The 21,125-nt window shown below is 39.5% G+C and overlaps 1 protein-coding gene across 2 annotated transcripts in view; it reads left to right on the top strand.

The window, feature by feature from the left end:
* The first annotated feature begins 1,935 nt into the window (after positions 1 to 1,935).
* lmo1 (LIM domain only 1) overlaps positions 1,936 to 21,125 on the top strand; it is a 30,041-nt gene continuing 10,851 nt past the window's right edge. The window contains exons 1-2 of one of the 2 annotated variants that reach the window (XM_015051466.1): positions 1,936 to 2,788; positions 18,212 to 18,425. In XM_015051466.1, coding sequence (XP_014906952.1) covers positions 2,767 to 2,788; positions 18,212 to 18,425 — 236 coding nt within the window. In that variant the 5' untranslated portion in view covers positions 1,936 to 2,766. Of the gene's footprint in view, positions 2,789 to 16,284; positions 16,308 to 18,211; positions 18,426 to 21,125 lie in introns of those variants that run through there. The other variant, XM_015051467.1, reaches the window with a different exon arrangement.

Below are 21,125 nucleotides of genomic sequence, written 5' to 3'. Positions count from 1 at the left end.
TTAGAACAATCTTTTTCAACAGTGGGAAATGCAGAACATCTAATTTTGGGGTTCTTTGAAGATCTAAAACATTTTATAGTTTTAAGCAGTGTTGGCAAAACAAGACAGGCAAAATAACCAGCCAAACCTTTGACACCTAGCATAGCACTGTTTATGTAGGGTGCTAGCAGCAACAATTATTGCCATATTTACTCTTATTATTATTAAAAGATCCTTGCAGGGATAAAAATCTCATTACATATCAGTAGAAAGTCATTTAAGGAACACTGTCACAAAATATTTGTGGTATATTTGCATATTTTACTGACTTTCTCTTTACCGCCAGAAGAGCAGGCAGGAAGTAAAAAGGTCTGGTCATGTGACCATTCGCAGCCCCTTTATTACATTGATATTGCTTAGAGATATGTTATTTTATTTCAAAACTTAAATTTGCTACCCATAGCTAAAACAACACTTTTAGAGCTTCCAGAAGAAAAAAACAAAGTCTTGCAACAATTGTTTTCGGTGGAATTAAATTATTTGTTTTGGCATGAATGTAATGACATGAGTGTTTACTAAAAATAAATAAATAAATACATTAATGGATGAGTTTCAAGGACAAAACAATACTGTTCAATAGTACAAAAGGCCTACTCAGATTTTCCACAGAACATTTTGATGGTTGACCAAACCTTAAAGAAAACATTGTGTAGACTAATAGGGTAATTCTGTAATTATTTTTAAGGTTCTACTTAAACATTCAAGAAAAATAACATCATAGTTAGAGTCAAGTGTTGTGGTGGTAATGTGATGCTCAAACACACTTTGTTATGAAGTAGGCCAATGATCTGAGGTACATTTGCAGGTCCATCCATGACTGACTCAATAAAACAAAGTGAAGTTTTAAGACTGACTTCAAAGTTAAACTTAAATCAAACTTAAATCTAACTGATATGTAGTTCATGCTCAAAATGCATCAAATGTAGGCACAATTGTGGTTATTTCAAATCCTTGATGGGAGTTGTTGCTATCAAGGTTGCATCAACATAGGTTGGTTTGAATCTGGTGCGTACCTCCAGCGGTCATTGGACGAGAGACGGGGTGCACTCTGGACAGCTCACCATCACAGGGCTCTTTGCCCAATATGAAAATGTATTTCATTATCTGATACATTTGAGTAACAAAAGAAGAGGATACAAGAACTCTGTAAGAGGGTGATACACATGGCAGAAACATTCACTTGCAGAGATCTAGTACTGATAATGAACTGAAACAATGGAATAACTGGTGCAAAACGTGACAGAAGGCAAGGACAGACTGAGCAGGCTCACACCACAGACAGACAGCCTGCTGGCCGCTGACAAACCAGCGTTATTGTAGCTCCACTCCGCTCCACTCTCCTAAATGGCTAATCTTTGTTGGATCTCACCCTTAATTGGTTAACAGTCTCTGCAGGGCAAGTGAAAGTGGTGCTATTTAAGGCTCCGCCACGAAACAGCAACACTTTCATCTTGGCAATAACGGGCAACAATTATATTACCAGATTCGAAACTGAGCCCTTCTATCTAGCCACTAATCAAAAACGCGGCCCATCTGTTGTGCTCGCCTTGCTTTGAAACGGCTGCGTGTATGATGTATGTATGATAAGTGCGTCTGGACGCTAATTAGCGGCTAGACAGACCGCAATTAGACGGTTTCAAATCTGCGGAGGAAAGTAGAAGTCGGAGAGGAAAACAATAAGCGCATTTTGTGTTGACTCAAAGTCTACCAGGACGGAGCAGCATCACTCTCCCTCTCAGCCGACACTTACGCACACATTAACACAACCCCTCCACATGCACGTGCGCGTGCTCTCGCTCTCTTTCTTTCCATCACGCGCATTCAGACTGGCAGGCAGCCTCGCATGCTTGCGCGCGCGCCCGTGCACGCACTCACTTTCCCTTAGCTGTGCTTTTGTGTTTTGTCAGAATTAATGAGAAAAGTTCCCTTGCCCTAGGGGTAATTAGTGTCCTTGGAGTTAAATAAGCTAATACTTAGACACCTCTGGCACAAGCAATTATGTTTGTGTATTGAATAATTGATTCAAAGAGGGGGGGAAGGGCTGCTAATCAGATCTGAGCATAATGAATTGATTTAATTAACAGGGGAATCCGAGGGTCTCTGGAAACTGCGCGCATTTATTCAGCGGCAGAGAGGCGAGAGCGCGGCACACAAACTGGGAGAGAGGCGGCGCGAGTTTGCTTTTAGCAGTTGTCAGATTCGCAATTGGATTTGTTTGAATATATAGTTGCTGTTTCGGAGCAAATGAGAAGACGAAAAGGAGAGCATTAACACCGAGAGGAGAGAGCTCAGCTGGTTTTCAGTCCGAGCGAGTGATACGTCCGTGTGTGTGTGCACTCTTTTACGCAGATATACTCTAAATTTATCTCGCTTTTCATTGTTTTTTTTGCCATTTTTTCCCCTTCGCATGGAATTTATCAAGGGCAACCGAAGCGGTGTTTATTTGCATTACAGTTCAGCCCGAAAAGGGGGTTCTCGTCGTGTTTATCGCCGCATTCCGTGTGTGAATTATTATTGATAGGAGGTGCAGAAAGCGATCCGTCTTTCCATGTTTTCTCGCTCCTTTTTTTTCTACCCCCTTTTTTTGGTTTAGCGAGGCGTAGTCTAGTAGAGTCAGCCGCGCGTTTCAAAGCCATTTCCAGGAGAAGCGGCGAGCAGACGGAGCGGTGCAGCCTGCTGGAGCCGAGGACGGATCGCCCGGGGAAGGACTCCTCGTTCCTCAGGACGATGGTGTTGGACAAGGAGGAGGGTGAGTAACATCCTCAGCAGCAGGATGCAATAATAATAACCCGGGGAAACTACTGACATTTTTACACGTTTGAAGTCTCCCCGGGTCCCGACCTCATTCAATCACGACGGGCTCCGGTCTTTTATTTGCTTGGCAGGGAAACATTTCTCCACGAAAGTTCCACAAATACACTGCCACCTCCAAACTGCCGCTCAGTTTGGAAGAGTTGCGTGTTTATTTCAGACCACGTTTGTTGTGTTACGTCTTTTTAGGGCAGCATGCACCACTCCACACACTCTCCTCTCCTCTTTGCTCCTCTCTCTAAGTGCTTTTTGCGTCTGTGAAGTTGGCGAGGCAGCCTTTGACATCACACGGGATGGGAGATGACAGCGGAGTGCTTTTAACTTGATTGCAAATTATGGATAGCGCCGTGCGACGTTCGCTCACTTCCCATCGAAATAGGCCTTCTTGCATTACTTATCTATTTCAATGTATTCAGGTTAATGGGTGAGGCAGTCTAATTAATTTTAATTTGAATCAAACTTGCCTCTAATGACGTCCCATTTTGGATGAAATGCTCAGATGCACTTTCATTTATTCAGCATGATATCCACAGCAGCCTCACTGAAGGTTTTTATGTGTTCTGAAAGGGGGGAAAAAAACTCTCTTTATTCTGCACCTCTTTAGAGGGATTGAGTGAATATGGACCACCTGCTGGTATACACAGTGACAGCCTTCATGGACCATATACCACATCTCAGTATGTTTCTGCTGCACACTGAAGTTTATCCGCCTCATATGAAAGTAATGGATGCATTTGGAACACATTATTTATGATTGAAAATGGATATTTCATTTGTCTTAGCGCTTCATCCTTACACTTACACATCTGAGAACCAATAAAAGGATTGCGGTGCAGACATAAATTGGTCTGTCTGGCTCAGGCTATGTTGTGCTAATGTACTCAAATTAACTCAACTGTAAATTGGCCCCTTCTTCGGATGTCCATCTTGCTAAAAGTTCCCCATATGATTCACGATTCGGATTGCTTTTAGCAGTTATTGGCTAAGCAATATGGTAAATGTACAAGGTGATGCAAATGGCATTAGTGGGGAAAGGATGCACAGGAGCATGTAATGCAGTCAATACTACATTAACTACTGATGCCCAATTACAGAAGCAGGGAGAGAGGCTTTTAGGAGCATTAGGACTTGCAGAAAAGCTGAGATCACCTGCTGCTCATTGCCTAAAAGCTTCACCCTTTATTTGCTGGGTACAACCCAGGGCTTGAGCATATTCTCTTTTTTTGGCCAGGTTGTCAACACAGCAGGCTGGCCCTGGTCTCTTTCACTGTGGTGCCCTCTTAGCGTTTATTGGCTCTAAAGTTATAGGGTTGTCAATTCAACCTTCTTGTCTAATGTATCCTCTAAGTGCCTGCACAAATACACATGTGCAGCGAGGAAGGCGTGGGTTGGTGTTTTTGGGTGGCCAGGTGTGCGATGGCTCCGCGCCTCTTGATTGATTTTTGTCATACACCGTTTTGTGTTTACACAAATAACTTTTCTATTCCGGTTTCAGTATTTTCCAAGCGAGAGCTCACCGGGTATTCTACTGGTGTGTTCAAAACTGCGATTTTAGCCTGCTCCAGTGTATTATTGCTGCTTGTCTGGTTTTAAACTTAGCAAAAATCTGCAACAATTTGAGCTGCAGAAGCTATTACAAGACATTAAACTTTGTGGGACATTTTTAGAGGAAATTGGGTTGATAGTTTATTGCTGGCCAAGAAAAACAGATCTCAATACATGAACTGAAATCTGCAGACATGCACCAGTTTCACATTAACTTATGTAGAGCCAATTTGCCGTTTCGTAAACTAGGGACGTTTTTGACATTTTTAATGTCTTTTATGGCAGGCATTGCATGCAAACTGCAAACTATTTACTCTTTTAAAGGGTAATTAAAGTATGAACTTATAATTTAAACAATTCTGGAGAGAACTGAGAGCACTACGGATGACTGTAGAAGGAAAACAGGCACTGCTCTTTGAAATGACCTAATATGCGGGCCATAGTCGATAATGAATAGCAACACATGTACCAAAATATTCTGTGTCAACATTTTACTTCACCCTGTGATATCAGGCTCCAATTTGCCTCTAATTTGAAAGGAGAAAAAAAAAAAAAAAAGCAACTCAGCCATTTTCTCTTTTAACTATGGGAGAAGAAAGTGGGTGCACACTGAAGGCGTATTTTTGCTGAATATTAACAGAACCACAGTTTATTTCCCCTTAGAGAAGGGAGCAGAAAGGAAAATCCTCCAGCTGCTGATAAGTTTCTGGTCACCTTTGTGGGTTAATTTAAGATCCCGTTATCATCCTGTCCACTGGAATTTCTACATTCATAACACATGTGATTGAAAAGCAATGCTTCAGCTGAATACAGGCTTGGCAATCTGTCGGCCGCTGTAATAAAAGTCGGGCTTCAGGCTCCGATATTTATTTTGAAATAATAAGAATTGCTTCATTCTTTACCAGTGTTGCCATGGCAATACTGTCTCGTAGCGATGTTATATTGATTTAGAAAGTGGACAGTAATATTTCTTTTCTGTTATTCAGTTTCTGAGGGTTGATTTCTAATTTCCAGCTGGAGATTACTTTTATATGTTCCTTAAGTCTTTTTTTCCACTTTTTTTTTTTTTTTTTTTACAGAGGAATGCAATTTGCTCTTTTCTATTTGCCATTTTCTCAGCTTATTGGTTCGCTCGGGCTTCAAAATTAAACTTGCCCATTTCAAACAGTGAAATTACGTCTCATTTTTCTGCTGTAGGCCTTGAAGAGTATTAAAAACACACAGCTTTGTTTGATTTTTTTTTTAAAGTCAGGAGCTATATATATATATATTTTTCTTAATGTCAATTTGCTCTACTGTAATTTTAGAGTAACAGATTTTTTTTTAAATGGTTCTAAATTCAATCTGTGCAGATCTCTTATATCCATTGCATTGCATTTGGCTAAATCTACATAATTGATAGAAATACATGCAATGGATTGACTGCTACCAATGCACGCTGTCAGGTCACCCTAAAGCTGCTCCGGCTGTTCATTCTAGCTAAGCTCAGGAGAAAAATGTCCTACAAAACCACATTAATACCATTTTCAGCCTTGAGTGTTTAATTTAATCTAATCTGAGTCTGATATCTCACAATTGCAGAATTCTCACTAGAGACAATTTCATCTCGTCACTACTAAACCTCTAGATCCCTATCAGCCCTGATCGTTTCACATTTTACGAGTGCGGCGGATCCGTATCATTTCCGTGATCTAAAGTGGAATTCAAAGGGACCGAATTGAGACTTGAGAGACACGTTTTAGTGTGCGCACCCACCTGCCTTGGATGTAAATGGCCGCACTCATCAGCACTGTGCACAAACTCAATTATGCATTCTTGAGCTGCAAGAGCATCTCTTTTATTACTGCCAGAAGCCACATGTTATAATATACAGATTCCCAGCAACAAGATGTGTGGCTGCAACACAGGTGGCGGAGAGCAGATCATCGCTGCTGGATCCTACTATAATCTGGCCTACTGTTTTTATTCACTCCGAAGGATATTTTTAAATATAGATGAAGTTTGGACATCGAGTGAAAGAACATATAAGTATAAGAAATCTTGAGAAATTAAGAGCATTAGTCACATTACATCCTGACAGCATAAACAAATGTTTATATATAGTTAGTTACTGCTCTGCTAGAATCCATTGGAAGAAGGTCTGACAGCTACCTGTCACTGTAAAGCTGACGCATGAGTTATGTTTGACAACACTCTTGTCAAAGTGTTAAAAAATAAGTAGAATACACAGAGTGATGCTTCTACAAATATACATGTACACATCTCCTTCAACATTTCTCCATCTTTTTGTTACACGCTGTTAAGTTATTTATTGACTGCCTTCTGCTCTGACTGGGAGTTATGATCTACTCTGTTAAGGTTACTCTTCACTCTGGGAGAGATTTTTTTTTTTTGTCCCTGTCATCACAGGCAAAGAAAAAGAAAGCATGAGAAAGAGGGATGACCTGTTGCAAAGTTACTGAGGTGATACGTTGAGCTGATTCTTAAACTACACTTTAATCAGCAACGATTCCTCAGCAGCTGAGACATATTTCTCAAATGGTGCTATAAGAGCATAATTCATATCTAAACTGGATCCTAAATCTTCTTTGCCCTGATGGGTCTCAAAGAAACCAGTCTATCTCCTTTAGTGATTTTGTGCATAGTATTGATTTGCTTTTTAAACAATGGGCCAAGAAAAGTCGTGGAGTTTATACAGTCCGAAAGCTTGAACTGACATGTTTTAGATTCACAAATACCAGGTATGACACCTTGAAAGGCGCCTGTGGAAATTTCTGTTTTGAGGGAAATGGTAGGAGGTGAATGTCGATCTTCAGAAAACAATACGTTTTGAAATCCAGCAACGGATATTTTTACAAAAGCAGGCCTATAATAAGTTGTGATAAACATAAGCCTTTGATAACAAAAGCCTAGGTGTTCACTTATGATACAGTGTAAGTGTTTCAAGTACCGCCAACATTTAGGCTGGCATGTTTGAGTAGGCGTTCTCTTCATTGCCGAAAAGATTTGTGAAAAAGCAAAAGAGAGCCAGACAACCTGTTAGTATCCAGGTTTTTGTTGAAGTATTTTGGTTGAATTAGACACATGGTTGAAGTATAGCAGTATTCTCTCTTGTGCAATGTTTGTTTTTGTTTATGTTTAGATTAAGTTCATTTTATATATGTTTTGCAAATTATTTTTTTGTACATTAAAGTGTCAAAACTAGGTTATTTAAAAAAGTTTATCACAGATTTTTTTTTCTTCCATTTTCACAAGTGCAATAAATGTTTATAGCAGTTTAAAATCATTATAGATGGACTGTTCCAGTCCATGTTTGACTAGTTCATATGTAGACACTGTGTGATATTAGTAAAATAGGACATATTATTGTTGAATGTTTCCATGACATGACGTTTTATAAACTACTTATCAATTTTATAGTTACAAAAAACGGTGTCATAGTTCTACATTTTGATTCAACAAGAAATCAAAATAAAAACAGTAAGTTAACCAATACAAAACTAACTGCATTAATTATCAAAAACTAACAGTTATTTTATCCATAGCTAATCTTACTTTTTCACCTTAAAGTTTATTTGCTATCGCACATTTGTGTTTTTCTATGAAACAGCTGACTTTTCAAATCAGTAATATTCTCTTGAAAAGAACACAAATCTTAATGCCATTTCATACCGCATCCCATATCAGATTGACTGATATCCAGAGATATATGACCGGCCAAAAATCCTGTCAATTGCAAGGACAATAGCAAAAAAATATTTTTCCTGACAATCAATTCCTCCAATAAGATTAGCTATTCTGATGATACATTCAGTTTAATTTAAAGAAGACATTTCAGGCCACTAATTAGATTTTTCTTAAGATTTTACATACTGAATATTTCACAGTATGATTTTTTTTTTTTTTTGCAGTTGTAATTTATTTAAGTTTCTTAAGGTACACTATGCCACCCACTGGCATAAATAAATTATTCTGGCTTAAATTCAGAGAATTGTAATCTGTCTTGTTTTGGCACACTTCAGCATGACACATCCAGAATGGCCATCATTAGATGCACAACAAAAGCTGCATCGCAATACGACACTGCCAATATGCAATTCTCTTTACACATTGTAGGATTTCCCTTAATACATTTTGGCCTCAAGCTTTATTAAAAAGTTAGTTTTTAAATTTCTCACAGCTGAGTATGTCAACCTTCTGACAGTGTGCAGGTTTGAATTAAGCTGTTTATTTTCTTAGCAAGCATGGGTTCTGAACTGAGAGGAGATGTGGCTGGTGAGCGATTTTTAGCTAGCTTTACCTAGCTGGCCAACAAACTCGAAGGTGAATCAAGCAGCAGTAAATGCATGTTTAAAATGTATATAAAATATAAACAATATTAATAGTAGTAGAACATGGCTACAGTAGACTTCTGTTGCATATCCATTAAATACATCAAATTTTGAAACAGAGGTGAATAAATATATCCTAGAAACCATAAAAACAGAGCGTCAGCCCCTTCATGCAGCTCCAGTCCTTGATAGCTGCTGTCCTTTCAGTTTTAGAAGTGCCTCTGCTCCAACAGATCTGCTTTTAAACTTATTCAGAGGCTTGCTAATGAACTATCATTTGATTCAGGGGTGGTGAACCAGGAAGAGACCTAAACCATTCAGGACACCAGGACTTAAGGACCGACTTTGGACACCGCTACTTTATAGGAAGGCGATGTTAGCTTTGTTGTGGTGAACTGCTAACAGTTAGCCAGTTGCTATGTTCTGACTGTGTTTACAAATCATTCACTGTTCAAAATGAGTTGGGTGCTGCTTAGCGCTTAGGTAATCCAATGTTGTCGACTTGCTTAATCTGCCACCTTTATCAGTTGACTGCTGCTAAAGGCCCTTCTCTCTAATTACTCTAAGAACTACTTCTTGTCTTACTTTCAAATAAGAGTCTCAAACATAGTTACAGGGTGTCAGGGTAAAATCCCTCACGGTCATATACGGGGTTCATAATAATTGCTTGGTCTAACTTCACATTGACGAGAATTATCTTGGCCTTTAAGTATCTCATTCATCAAATTGCGTTACACTAATTTTTGATTCATTGATCATCCAAACAAAATAATAGTCAGAACAAGCCTTATAAACATTTATCCAGCAGTAAATTCCATGCAGGGGGTCACTAGTTTGACTGACACACCGGTGAACTAATGAAGTGTCACCTGCAGATAAGCAAAGTTAAATCTCTGTAGATTCTCTAGAAACATTGACAGAGAATACATTTTGTTCTGTCGTGTTCAGAATCTGCTCTCAGAAACCCTCCCCTGTGCAACTATTGTTTTCATAATTCCCCATCCTTATTCTCTGTTTGCTTCTGTCTGTTGTGATGGTAAATATCTCACAGTATGACAGTGTTAGCTGAGCAGCAGCACTTTGTTTTAGTGTGTATAAGGAGCCAACAACCTCCAGGGGTTGCTAGTGAGACTGAAAGTGCCACAATCTCACTCTGGACAAATGAGTAATGCTGTACTCAGTTTTCCTGCAGGTCAAATATGTACTTTTCTTTTAAAACCAATTTAATCAATTTAATATAGTCATCTTTACTTATCCTTTTCCTGAGCAGCTTGAGATGCAGGTCAGTGTAAATACACTTAGCCATAAGCAAGAGGTGTATAAGTTGTATTTTTATCCTCACTTGATCATTTGTAATTAAAAATCTAATTAATTAATTCATGTACACCATAAACAACAAATTAAAATCTCCTTTAAGCCGTTTCACTCTTTCAACCACAAGAATTAAAAGTACGACGAAGCTTTACGAGATTCTTGAGGTCTTATCAGTTATCTGGGTGGTAAATAGAAAAGCCCGGAGTCCCTTTTCATAAATAAGATCCAAATTGCAGTGGAATAACCTCTCCTAGCATGACCTTCAGTAAATAAAATCTTAAATGGCTAATTAAAACCTGTGTTTAAACCAGGTTTCTCAATGTCCCTGAGGTCTAATAGATGAGGTTGCGATCATTGAAGTTGAAGATTTCATCAGCGATTAAGTGGGGTGTTTGTTGCTCATAATTTGAGTGGGTGATGCCATCCGCACACATTCCCAGTGAACTTAATGTGAACTTTAAACTTGTTTCATGGACATTCAGCTGCTCTTCCTCCATCCTGTTCTCTCTACTTTTCATTTTATTCCAATTCATTGCACCAGATTTTTATGGCTGAATTACCGTTAGAGTTTGACCCGTAACAAGAATTACTCCAAGAGGGGAAAAAAAAAGTAGTCATTTCTTGTAATTAAAGATATAAAACCATAGTCATAATTGCATTTTGAATGCCATGAATGATGTTTCTTTGAGTTAGTGGAACAACAGGAAACAGAGCATAACATAGATTGTTCATAAAGGGCCTTCTCTCTAACTGTGCACCCACCCAGCCACCCTCATTATTTACCCCATCAGCTGTGGGAGTGGGATGCTTGAATGACGCGCTGCCAAATAACTGCCCCCTGTGGGGAATTTGCATTATTCACAATTAAAGAAGCTCACACAGTGCGTCACAGTATGGTGTTCCTCCTTCCCCTCCATTTTCCAACATGCTGAGGACCCTGAATGGCACACCTGTCTCCTGGCATATCCTTTGAAATAATAAGTGCGTGGTAATTGCTGGGGAGTGGGAAGGATTTTGTACATCACTTCCTGACCTCATGAGTGACAAACTTTTAGAGGGGCTGCATTTATTCCTTTCTCAATGCATTTTTAATGTGGAGTAAAAAGTGTTGGTGCATTTTGTTCTGGACGGCAGGAAAGTGGCTGTGACAGGTCTAATGGTTTTAGATTTATTTTTTTATTTTCTTGGGGATTTAGAGGGTGGCAGATGTGATTACCTCTCCCCTCAAGAAAAGTTTACAAAGGCAAAGCAGAGTAAGTGGTTTCAGAATAAATGTTTTTTTTTTTTTTAATTCTGGCTGGGAGTTAAATTTATTTTAGCATTTTTTTCTGGTAAATGATATCTGCCGTTGACCAAAATAATGGCAAAAATCAGGGTTTTTTTAATGTAGATACCTTTCATTAGCAAGAATGAAAGCCCTGAAGCACCTCCACTGATGATTGGCTGGAACAAATCTTCTTTTTGCTCTGCCAGCACTCTGACAATCTTCCTTTGCTGTAAGAGCTCTCGTGGGTTTATTCGTGGTAAAACTGCATGATAAAAATCACAAATGTTTTGTGTCCCGTCTCCTCCTCCTCATTCATCTTATTACCTCATTTTCTTTGCCCCCATCTCGCTCCTTTTAACTCAAGCTTCGCTGTTGACAGCTTACCTTGCAGAGCTCCCACTGTAACCTACTACTGAGCAACCAAGTGCTGGAACACGTTGCCTTCTGTAATAATTTGGAATCTCTGCCAGTTTCATGTCTTAAAAAAACAGGAGCAATGAATTTAATTAGAAAGCTGTTGCATATCTCTGTGATACATTTCTTTTAATTAACCCCAAGTGAATAAATTAAAAATAATAGGGGGCTGAAAAGTGTGGAAAAACACCCTAATGAAGTTTTCCGTTAATTGGGATGAAGTCTGTAGCCAAACCGCAGAGAGCAGTGCGCACCAGGAGCTAACAATGCCGTCTGTAAGCCCCAGAAAGGAAAAAAAAAAAGGGCCCAGGGCCTTCATGCTGACTTGAAGTGTAAGAAATGCACCTCTGACGTGATGGAAATGACCGTGGGCTGGGAGAAAAGGCAGTCCTGTTCTGGGCCGCTCTGCTGAGACTCCCCGTGCCGCGCTTGAAGCCTGGCCAGTGTTATTGCAGTCCTAATGCGGCTGACTCATTTGGAGCGGATCAGGAGTAATTATGGTAGGGAAAGTGGCTGCCGACCGTGGGGGTCAGGACACTTGTAACATGTGAAAAGAGCAATTATTCCAGGAGACAAAACCCTCCCTTATCCCGGCCGGTGCCAGGGTCAATGCAAGGGACGGCTGGGCTTCGTTTCAGCGAGGCTTATTAGCCACAGCAAGCTGCAAAGTTTGAGAGAGTGCATCTTGTTAATGAACAGTCCCCCTGCACCATTTCTGTCTGCTTTCTCTCCCACTTACTGTGGGTGTTAATTATGTCATAATCATAGCGGGCATACAGTCTCAGAAATCACCTCACAGACCCCAGCATTCATACACAACCATCTGGAAAACCAGCATGCTGTACAGTAATAAAGAAGGCTCTTACAGCAAATTATAAGGGGAACACAGTCAGCTTGAAATGTAATATTGACTTGGGCTTTTGTAAGAAACTACCTAATTTGAAGGGAAGAGTGTATGGATGTGTCTCTTTCTGTGCTCATGCATAGCTTTCCCTTTACTCCTTCCATATGCTCCAGCTAACGACAGGAACACGAATCAGTGGTCTTTGTTTATCGCAGAGAACATTCTCATCAGGCTGCTTTCAGCTGACATGTGTATTCCAGCTGATATTATTGCCAGATGTCTTGTATTTTGTCTTGCAGACTGAAAAACATGTCTTTGGTTGAATTGCAGAGATTTTGGAAACTGATTTCCGCATACAATAGCGAGACATCTGCATCAGATCTCTATTAACCATAGTGGCCGACACCTTGGCCCCAGGACAACATTTTATTTGGGATTGCCATGGCCACAGCACTTACAGTGGTGGCTGAAACACAAAGGACTCGAGTAAATCGGCGCCTGAAGGCTGTAATCTCATGAGGGCCGATTAGAGTTATAGTAGTAGAGCAAAAACAGAGAATGTTTTTTACCATTCTATACAGCAATGAGTATTATAGTAGAATATAATAGAATAACATGTGGATGCCTTAATCAGTTGTACCAGAAAATGAATTGTCACATTTTTTTAATCATAGGTTGTTTGTAGATCAAAAATCAGATATTGTTTTGTTACTTTTCATTTGCTTCTCTATTAGTTTTCACTAAATCAAAACTAATAACTACTACTTTTTCTGAATATTAATACATTAACCAAAAGCATGTACCTGGATGAATTTTTTCTCCAGAATTTCATAAAAATTAGATGGTGTTGGATGAGCTTTGATGAATAAATTGAGTTGATCTTGTAATTATTTAATTTTCACTTGGATTTAAAGTTCCTCTCAGTATGAAAGAACATTTTCTTCCTATTTAACACCTTACAATCCTAATGAAAAATCAAAATCAGAGTTGGCAGTTCAGACCTTAAAGGAAACTGAAAATTGGAATAGGCCAGGAATAAGCTCTGTGTTTTTTTTGTGAGTCAAATAGTATTAGAATTTTGCAAAAGCATTGCCTTTATGAACATTGATTATTACTGTGATCTTAAGCAGAGCTAATGTTATCCATTACAAAATGATTTAGGAGTACAGAGAATCTCAGTTTTATTTACCTAACATCCTGTAACTCGGGAGCCAGTTCCTTGTTTTTCCACATGTCAGTCCTCCTCATGCATCTGACTTGTCATTCATTTGAAGTGACCAAGAAGAACCACACAGATAACAAGCAACTTAGTCCATTACCACCACCTTGTGTTGGTCTTCTAAGTTATATTTTTTTCGCCTCGAGCCAGTTAAGAGAAGACTCATCTAAACAGGCATTGTTTAGAAAACATTCGACTGTTTTAATTATTGTTCAAAACTTTTACAAAGTTCCTCAATATAATGACTAATGTTGGTTTGGTTTTTGTAGAGTTTCTAGTTTATAGAGCTATTGTGAGATTTCTTTTGTGCAGCACTCATTTCAATTAATAGTTGACACTGATGAAGATAATGATGACAATAATGAGAAGTGCAAGTGCTCCAGATAAATGCAATCATTAAGTGAGGTGGTAGCCAATTTTCCCGCAGATCTAGGTTTTTGTGCTTACCACTATAGTGGCTAACCCCGTCTCATTCAGTGCAGCTGGGGGTTGCAAATTATGAGGGGTCCTTCAGAGAAAGGGCCACCCAGGGCCAACTTCCACCTCCCTCCTAATTTGTCAGGAGGGCTGAACGGTTTTCGTAAGATCCTTTACCTCCCAATGAACCTCCAGAGTAGGCATCACACCATGCAGTCAGAGCTTTTAACTAATCATAATGAAACGCAGAAGCAGATGTAACTCTTTGTTCTGCCGTTAAAGGTCAAGATGACTTCTTGCATTGGCAAAAGGGACACTGGGTTCTGATAAACACCATAAATTACTCATAAACCCCATAGAACCTGCAGCATATTGCATAAACTGTTGGTGATGAATTGGTTCTGATGTTTCTTTAACTTTTGAGGCACAGCAGCAGAATTTCACAAGCAATGTGATGATCGTCGTCAATGCAGGAGCAGACGTTGAATCAGTAACCAGTCTTCCTTCAGATTAAACAACCGACAGGATACACGGGAAACATGTGTGTACATGATTGTAACATGTAGGTAAACGCGTACTTGTTTTAAACACTGGAGCCAAGTATTCTTACAAGGATGGCACAAAAATGCGGCTTCAAGTCTTTTTACTTGTGCGATATCGCAGCAGTAACTGCAGTTTTTTTCATTTTCCAAACATTCCCTTGAATGATCTATGCTGTGTATTTTCTCTTAAAAACTTCCAATATATACAAAAAGCCTACTGGACTGATTTGGTTTTTCTGATAACTGCAAAAATGGAAGTGTAAATAGGGTAAGAGAAATCGGATGCTATCTATAATGAAAATACATGGTCTGACAGGCCGCTTGGGCTGAGTAAAACTAACTGTACATATTCTTTGAAGATGTAATCTTAAAGAAAGAGAGAGATGACAGGGCTTTACACACAGCACTAATGGCAAATTAAATTCCCCCCTCAGGAAGGATATTTGGCAGGGCAAGTGCTGTCTCTCCACTTTGAGGGGCAAAATACATCCCTGTGTTGGAGGAGCGAATTGTGATGTGGAGAGGCATGCTTTTGGTGACATCAAATGACACCGGAAGGTCAGTGGCACTTGTATCTGTTAAATGGAATGGATTAAGTGGAGGCTGCCTCTTCGTCTGCTTCTTCCTTTCATAATGCAACTTGTTTTTTTTTTTTTTGTTTTGTTTTGTTTTTGTTTTTTTCTGCTTTCTGGGAGTTGCCAGGAATTTGAGGTTCTGTTCTACTTCAGCATTACGCAGAGCACCCGGAGTGGTGACAGGTGCAAGAAAATGTCTCATGGCATTAAGGGAATTGAAAAGACATTTACTTTACACAATCGCTTTCTTTCCTGTCACTGCTTTTTGTTTAGTAGGTTTTAGCTCCTGCTTGCTACACTCCTGTTTTCCAGAGGCTGTTTTTCAGGGAAGACATAAAACTTATGTTTGTTCCCAGCGATGGCTCTTCAGGCAGTGTGCAACAAAATAAAATAAAAAAAAAATCTCTGCCACACTTAGGAGCAAAGAACCCAGCACGTATGTCTGTAGAAATAAATGTCAGACTAACTGCGAACACAGAACCTGGGTCATATTAGACACAAACTGTAGTGTCACTTTAATGATGCTGAACAGGGTTTTAAACATCTAACGGCGGCTGTGAGCGGCACTCGGTAACTCCAGGATAGGTTAAGCTTTGTCCTTTTCAAACTTGATGTAAAACACACACGATATGTTAAAGGAATGTGTGGTGGGGCTGTGGTCTCAGCCAATTAGGAGTTGTTCCTCGGGAGGTGCAGGAACGACCTTTTTATATAATTAGTTCTCTTATTTAAAGCAAAGATTTTGAGTAGAATAACTAATTAGGTGTCATAAAAGGCAAATTAAAGATTTTTGTGATCCTTGAGGGAATTGCAGCTACTCGGGTTTTTTTTTTTTTTTTTTTCCTTCTTGCAGAACACAAGCTCCGAATCAAACACACACACACGCGCGCTCTCCCTCATTAAGACTGTTTTTAGTTCTGTAGAAGCCTGACAGGCGAGCGCTGTTGGCATACCTGCAGAGAGATCCCCTAACAAGCCATGAAATACAGGTAGGAGAGTCTTCCCTTATCCAGTGTAGCTTGAATTTGAAGCTTTTTTAGCTTCATTTACGCTGAACATTGGTATTTATGGCAGGTTTTGTGATCCTAACGCAGCAGCTTTAAGGGGTCTGTTTTGGGGTGGCAGGTGGGGGAGCTGAAGGGCAGGCAGAACACTAATTGATGGCTCCCATCACTAGCTCAGGACCAATTAGCCTCTCCTTTCTACTTCTGATAAAGAAATAGAACAGCTCAACACCGCTCTGCTCCTTACTGACATATAAACCAGCGCCATAAATTTGACTAACAAGCTCTGCTTTGTAATTCACCTCTTATGTAAAAAGGGAGGTACCTAATTAATTTACGTTCCCTGTAAAATTGATGCAAGAACAGAGAATACCTGCAAATCTAGATCCAATAATGCATTTTCTGAGTCCATTTAAGTTCATGTACAAGTGTGAAGGAGTAAGAAAAGCTGGCCAGAAACGGGATTTTCCTATTCCATGCAGGGTTTTGTGAAAAGCAGTGTAAAGTCGTTTTGAAAGAGAGCAAACTGAATAAAACTTAGCTGAGGAAAAACGGCAAGGAGAGAGGCAGTCCATTCGTATCTGCCAAGGCTGTTTCTATCATTCAACAAAGCAAATGGCAGGTCTAACTGCACAATACGCGCCGTCACTGTTGCCATTTCTTTCCTGCCAAAGAGATGCAAATAAAAACTTTTATCTGGCCCTGCACAGACTAATAAGTCAGTAACATTTTATATAAACTTTGTATGACGTATAAAACAGGCCTCCGTAGCCGCTCAAACGTACAAAATGTTAGCCTAACCCCCCGTCACGCAGATGTCCTGCCCTTTTTTCCTTTTTTTGGTGGAGAGAGACAAATGTGTTTTGAAAGTAGAGTTGCAAGTGGCGTCCACTGTGTGTTCTTTTAGACGGATCAATAGCTCAGTGTGTGAGAGAGTGTCTTAAGAGCTGTTGTCTTGTGCTTTCAGCTGTGGCAGACCTGTTAGTGCTACAGAGGGGAGCTACGCACCCCTGCCTCCGTACCAGCAGTGGCCTGAGGGGGGCTTTTAGTCCAAACACAAATGTCAGCCTCACATAGACTATTAGTGTTTAGTGCAGTTATTAAATGGACTTTATTTGTCCTTTAGGAGGCTAAAAGGCGCACTTAAAGGGGACCTGCGTGACAGCAGGGCAATTTGCGAGTTTGGTAACTTAGGCTCGCTCATTGCGGACACATGAGTACAGATAAGTGTAAAAGGAGGAAAGGCTGTTATGCTCAGAGCACAGAGAGGAGAGAGCATTGTGTGTTTGGGGTTTGTGTGTGTGTGTGTGTCCCTCTATGAAACACAGAGTGAGTGTATGCTAAAAGGCACTTAGGCCATAACATATCTCACTGGGGTCTGGTAGCAGCGTTTTTGTGGTCAGAGGCTTTTTAAAAGGTTAATGTTAATCTATACCAAACAAAGCCCATGAGGAGCTTTTACAGCCGTGGACAGTTGAGTGAAATGGGTTTTGATGAAATGGTAGGTAAGTAACATACTGCACATCTTGTTGTAAATACCACAGTAAGCTAAACAGGCGTTGTGTATTTTATTCACAGAAATCCGTCCCCCTTCCTCTATGGCCCACAGCCAGTGATCGTGTAACTTTTGTATTACAGCGTGTTCTTAGCCGAACAAGTGAGTCAAGGTGTTGTAGTCCAATGTGACCTGGGTGCCTATCTACATGGAAGAGTGTTTTCTTTAATGCATATGAAGCAGGTAGGCAGCGTGCCGTGGCCATGTGCGAACACCAGGCTTAGACGCCTCAGGAAGCAGCTGGCTTATCAAAAAAAAAGAAGAGAACACGAAAAGTCACTCGTGTTCCCGGGCCGTAAATCACGCGTGGCTGTTTGTCTCCTTATCGCTACAGGTGTGCCGATGCTCTCTGTCCAGCCCAAAGGGAAGCAGAAGGGGTGTGCTGGCTGCAATCGCAAGATTAAAGACCGCTACCTGCTCAAGGCCTTGGACAAATACTGGCACGAAGACTGTCTCAAATGTGCCTGCTGCGACTGCCGCCTGGGGGAGGTGGGCTCCACCCTGTACACGAAAGCCAACCTCATCCTCTGTCGCAGGGACTACTTGAGGCAAGAAAGACACACAATCACATTTGTCCATTCACAAAAATACAAAAGGCCGTGTCATTACAAGACTCTGTGACATTTTAAAAAAATTTTAAGCTTCAGAACTATGGTCTGCATTTAGGAAAAAGTGATATTGGTAATTTTATTAATTTAGTTCTGTTGCAGGTCAGCCCCAAATTGTTCATACACTTGGAATATTTGTATTTGAAGTGATGTATGAATTTAACCTTCATGATTTATTACTTAAAGTCAAGTTAAAGTTTTGGAGTGCGTCAGCGAGAGTCCTGACTCGAATTTGATAAGGAATAAATTTTAAAAATAGGTGTGACGGCAAAAGTCCTTCCAAACTCAAGCCCTTAAAGCTCGCCAACAAATATAAATCATCAAAGTATCAGTGGAAATATGAAAAAAGCTGGTTGGCCTTTATAAGAAGGGTTTGGCTGCTATAATACCAATAAAGATTTTCCTATTTATTGTTGAGAAGGGCATATTTTTTGACTTGTACTTTGCTAATATGCAAATAATAGCAATTTTTTTTCTACACTAATAGAAAGTGTTATCTATAGGAAAGAACAATAAATCTATTGTTTATTGTTCCTGTTATCTATAGGAAAGAACAATAAATCTATTGTTCTTTCCTATAGATAATAATTTCACTTTCTATGACAAAAAGCTCTTGGTTGAATAATTTATTTTAAGTCCAAATCTGCTAGTAGCATTAGTAATTATAGTCTTAACTGTGTTATCGGTGTTAACAGGCCATTGATTGTGTCTCCTGACCCATTTTTTTTTTACATATCTGTTAATAATGGATATATATATTTTAGAGAATCAATGGGATTTGTATGGGTTTATGCAACTCAGGAAACCCATTACCCTAACATATTAGGACCAGAAATTAGACAAAAAAGTGATGAATATTATTAAAAACCATTAAATCTCTATTTATATGCACATGTCAATTACGTTGTTGACATATTCTACAACTGTAATGAATTTATTTTAAATGAAATAATGATCAAATAAAGAGCGTGGCAATGGAAAATAAGTCACTTATTTTCCGTTTCTGTCTGCCACCACTGGGACAGCTGCACTGTAAAAGCATCTCTTGGTTGGTGGGTATTGTTTTCATGTCTGACGTTTTCGTGAACATGAAGGACCTCTGTCATGAAAGCTCTCTGTATTGTAGAGGGGCTGAAGGCTGTGAGAATCCTCCAGGCAGGCTTGTTGCTTCACTTCAGGCCCCCCCTCCCCAAACACACATACACACTTCTGATGCCCCTGCCATCTGCTTGTTAAATTAAACATGACCATTTCCTGGGCGTTAGGTCACATTCCCCACCATTTATCTGAGAGGGAATCCCCCTGGGACCGACTTAGGGATGCCGGTGCCCTGTGCCCCCCTTTTCCCTCTCGTCCAAACATCCCTGGCCAGCATTGTCTTCCCCCTCTCTGTATTTTCCTTCTGTCTGTTTGTGTCTCAGCTATCTGGTTGTTATCTTTGATGTGCTGCTGTTTCCTGATTGGCTTTGGATCTACAACTAATTTGAGAGCCTGGATTATTAAGAAGCTCAATGATTTCACATTCAAACCAAAATTCAGCCTGAGGCCTCGTCCGCTTTAATATTATTATTTGTATTTGTGGTTCTTATCCCCATAAAACAATTTTGAAAGCCCTTTTTTGGGATATGCGTGTAGACAACGGAAAGTGTGAAAATCCCAGCAGCGTATTTCAAGCAAGGCAACTATTCCTTTGTATGCATCATGATGCTCTAGGTACCATTGAGTTGTTTTTACATGTTTTTTTTTAAGTTCTGTAAAAGCCTGTAGCAGACTTGCATTAGCACCTTTGTCTCTGAACTTTCGTGCTTTGGTGATTCTGAGGAAAATGGCAAATAACATGGGTGTAACTATTGAGCTAATTCACAAGAGGAAATGTACATGTAAAGTTAGGACTATTTTTTTTTATTTGAGATGAACAAAGGCAGTCCAGATTCCCTGAAAATTACAAAACAACTCTATAGTGGCATTTAACTAATGGCCAAAATGCCATTAGTTAAAGGTGGTGCTTGGCCAGCCCACCATGCAGTGTTTAAAACCAACTTTATCATACAACAGAACAAAAAATGAAGAACTGCTTCCTTACTTCCTTCAAAGGAAAAAAAAAAGTCTCAAAGGCAAAGTATTGAGCTTAAAACCCTCATTTAGGCCTCACAAAACAATCTAAAAACAAGACCCAGATGCTTCACTTTGACCTGAAATATTACAACAGTTTCATAGTTTTCTGCTATTGTACTTAGAGGTTTTGTTATAATTGTTACTCATTGCTGTGACAAAGTAACAAGAAAACAAACCACAGTCATTTTGGCAATCACTTGTGAAGCTTGGAATAACTTTATTTTGTATCATCTGTGGTTTTTGATGTTTTAGGGCAGCATTTTTCAAAACTTTGGTCACATGTATTTTGCTAAAAAAATCATTCTTACACTCTGTAGGCTTTGTCAGTCATATTCCCATAAATCTATCAGCTCAGTAAAATATAAACATATTGAAAGAAAAAGCAAGGAATTCAGCAAAAAAAATAAATAAATAAATAATTTACAAAGAAATATACTGTTAGCCAATGACAGTATTTTTTTGTTTTAATTAAAACTCCAAGAAGTCTCAAGTTTGCAGTGATCATTTTAACGTTGTGTTTTAATG

Source organism: Poecilia latipinna, unplaced genomic scaffold (genome assembly GCF_001443285.1).
Source record: "Poecilia latipinna isolate Pla-1442-1.1 unplaced genomic scaffold, P_latipinna-1.0 Scaffold1046, whole genome shotgun sequence".
Classification (NCBI taxonomy): Eukaryota; Metazoa; Chordata; class Actinopteri; order Cyprinodontiformes; family Poeciliidae; genus Poecilia; species Poecilia latipinna.
This window is presented reverse-complemented; position numbering and strand designations above follow the sequence as displayed.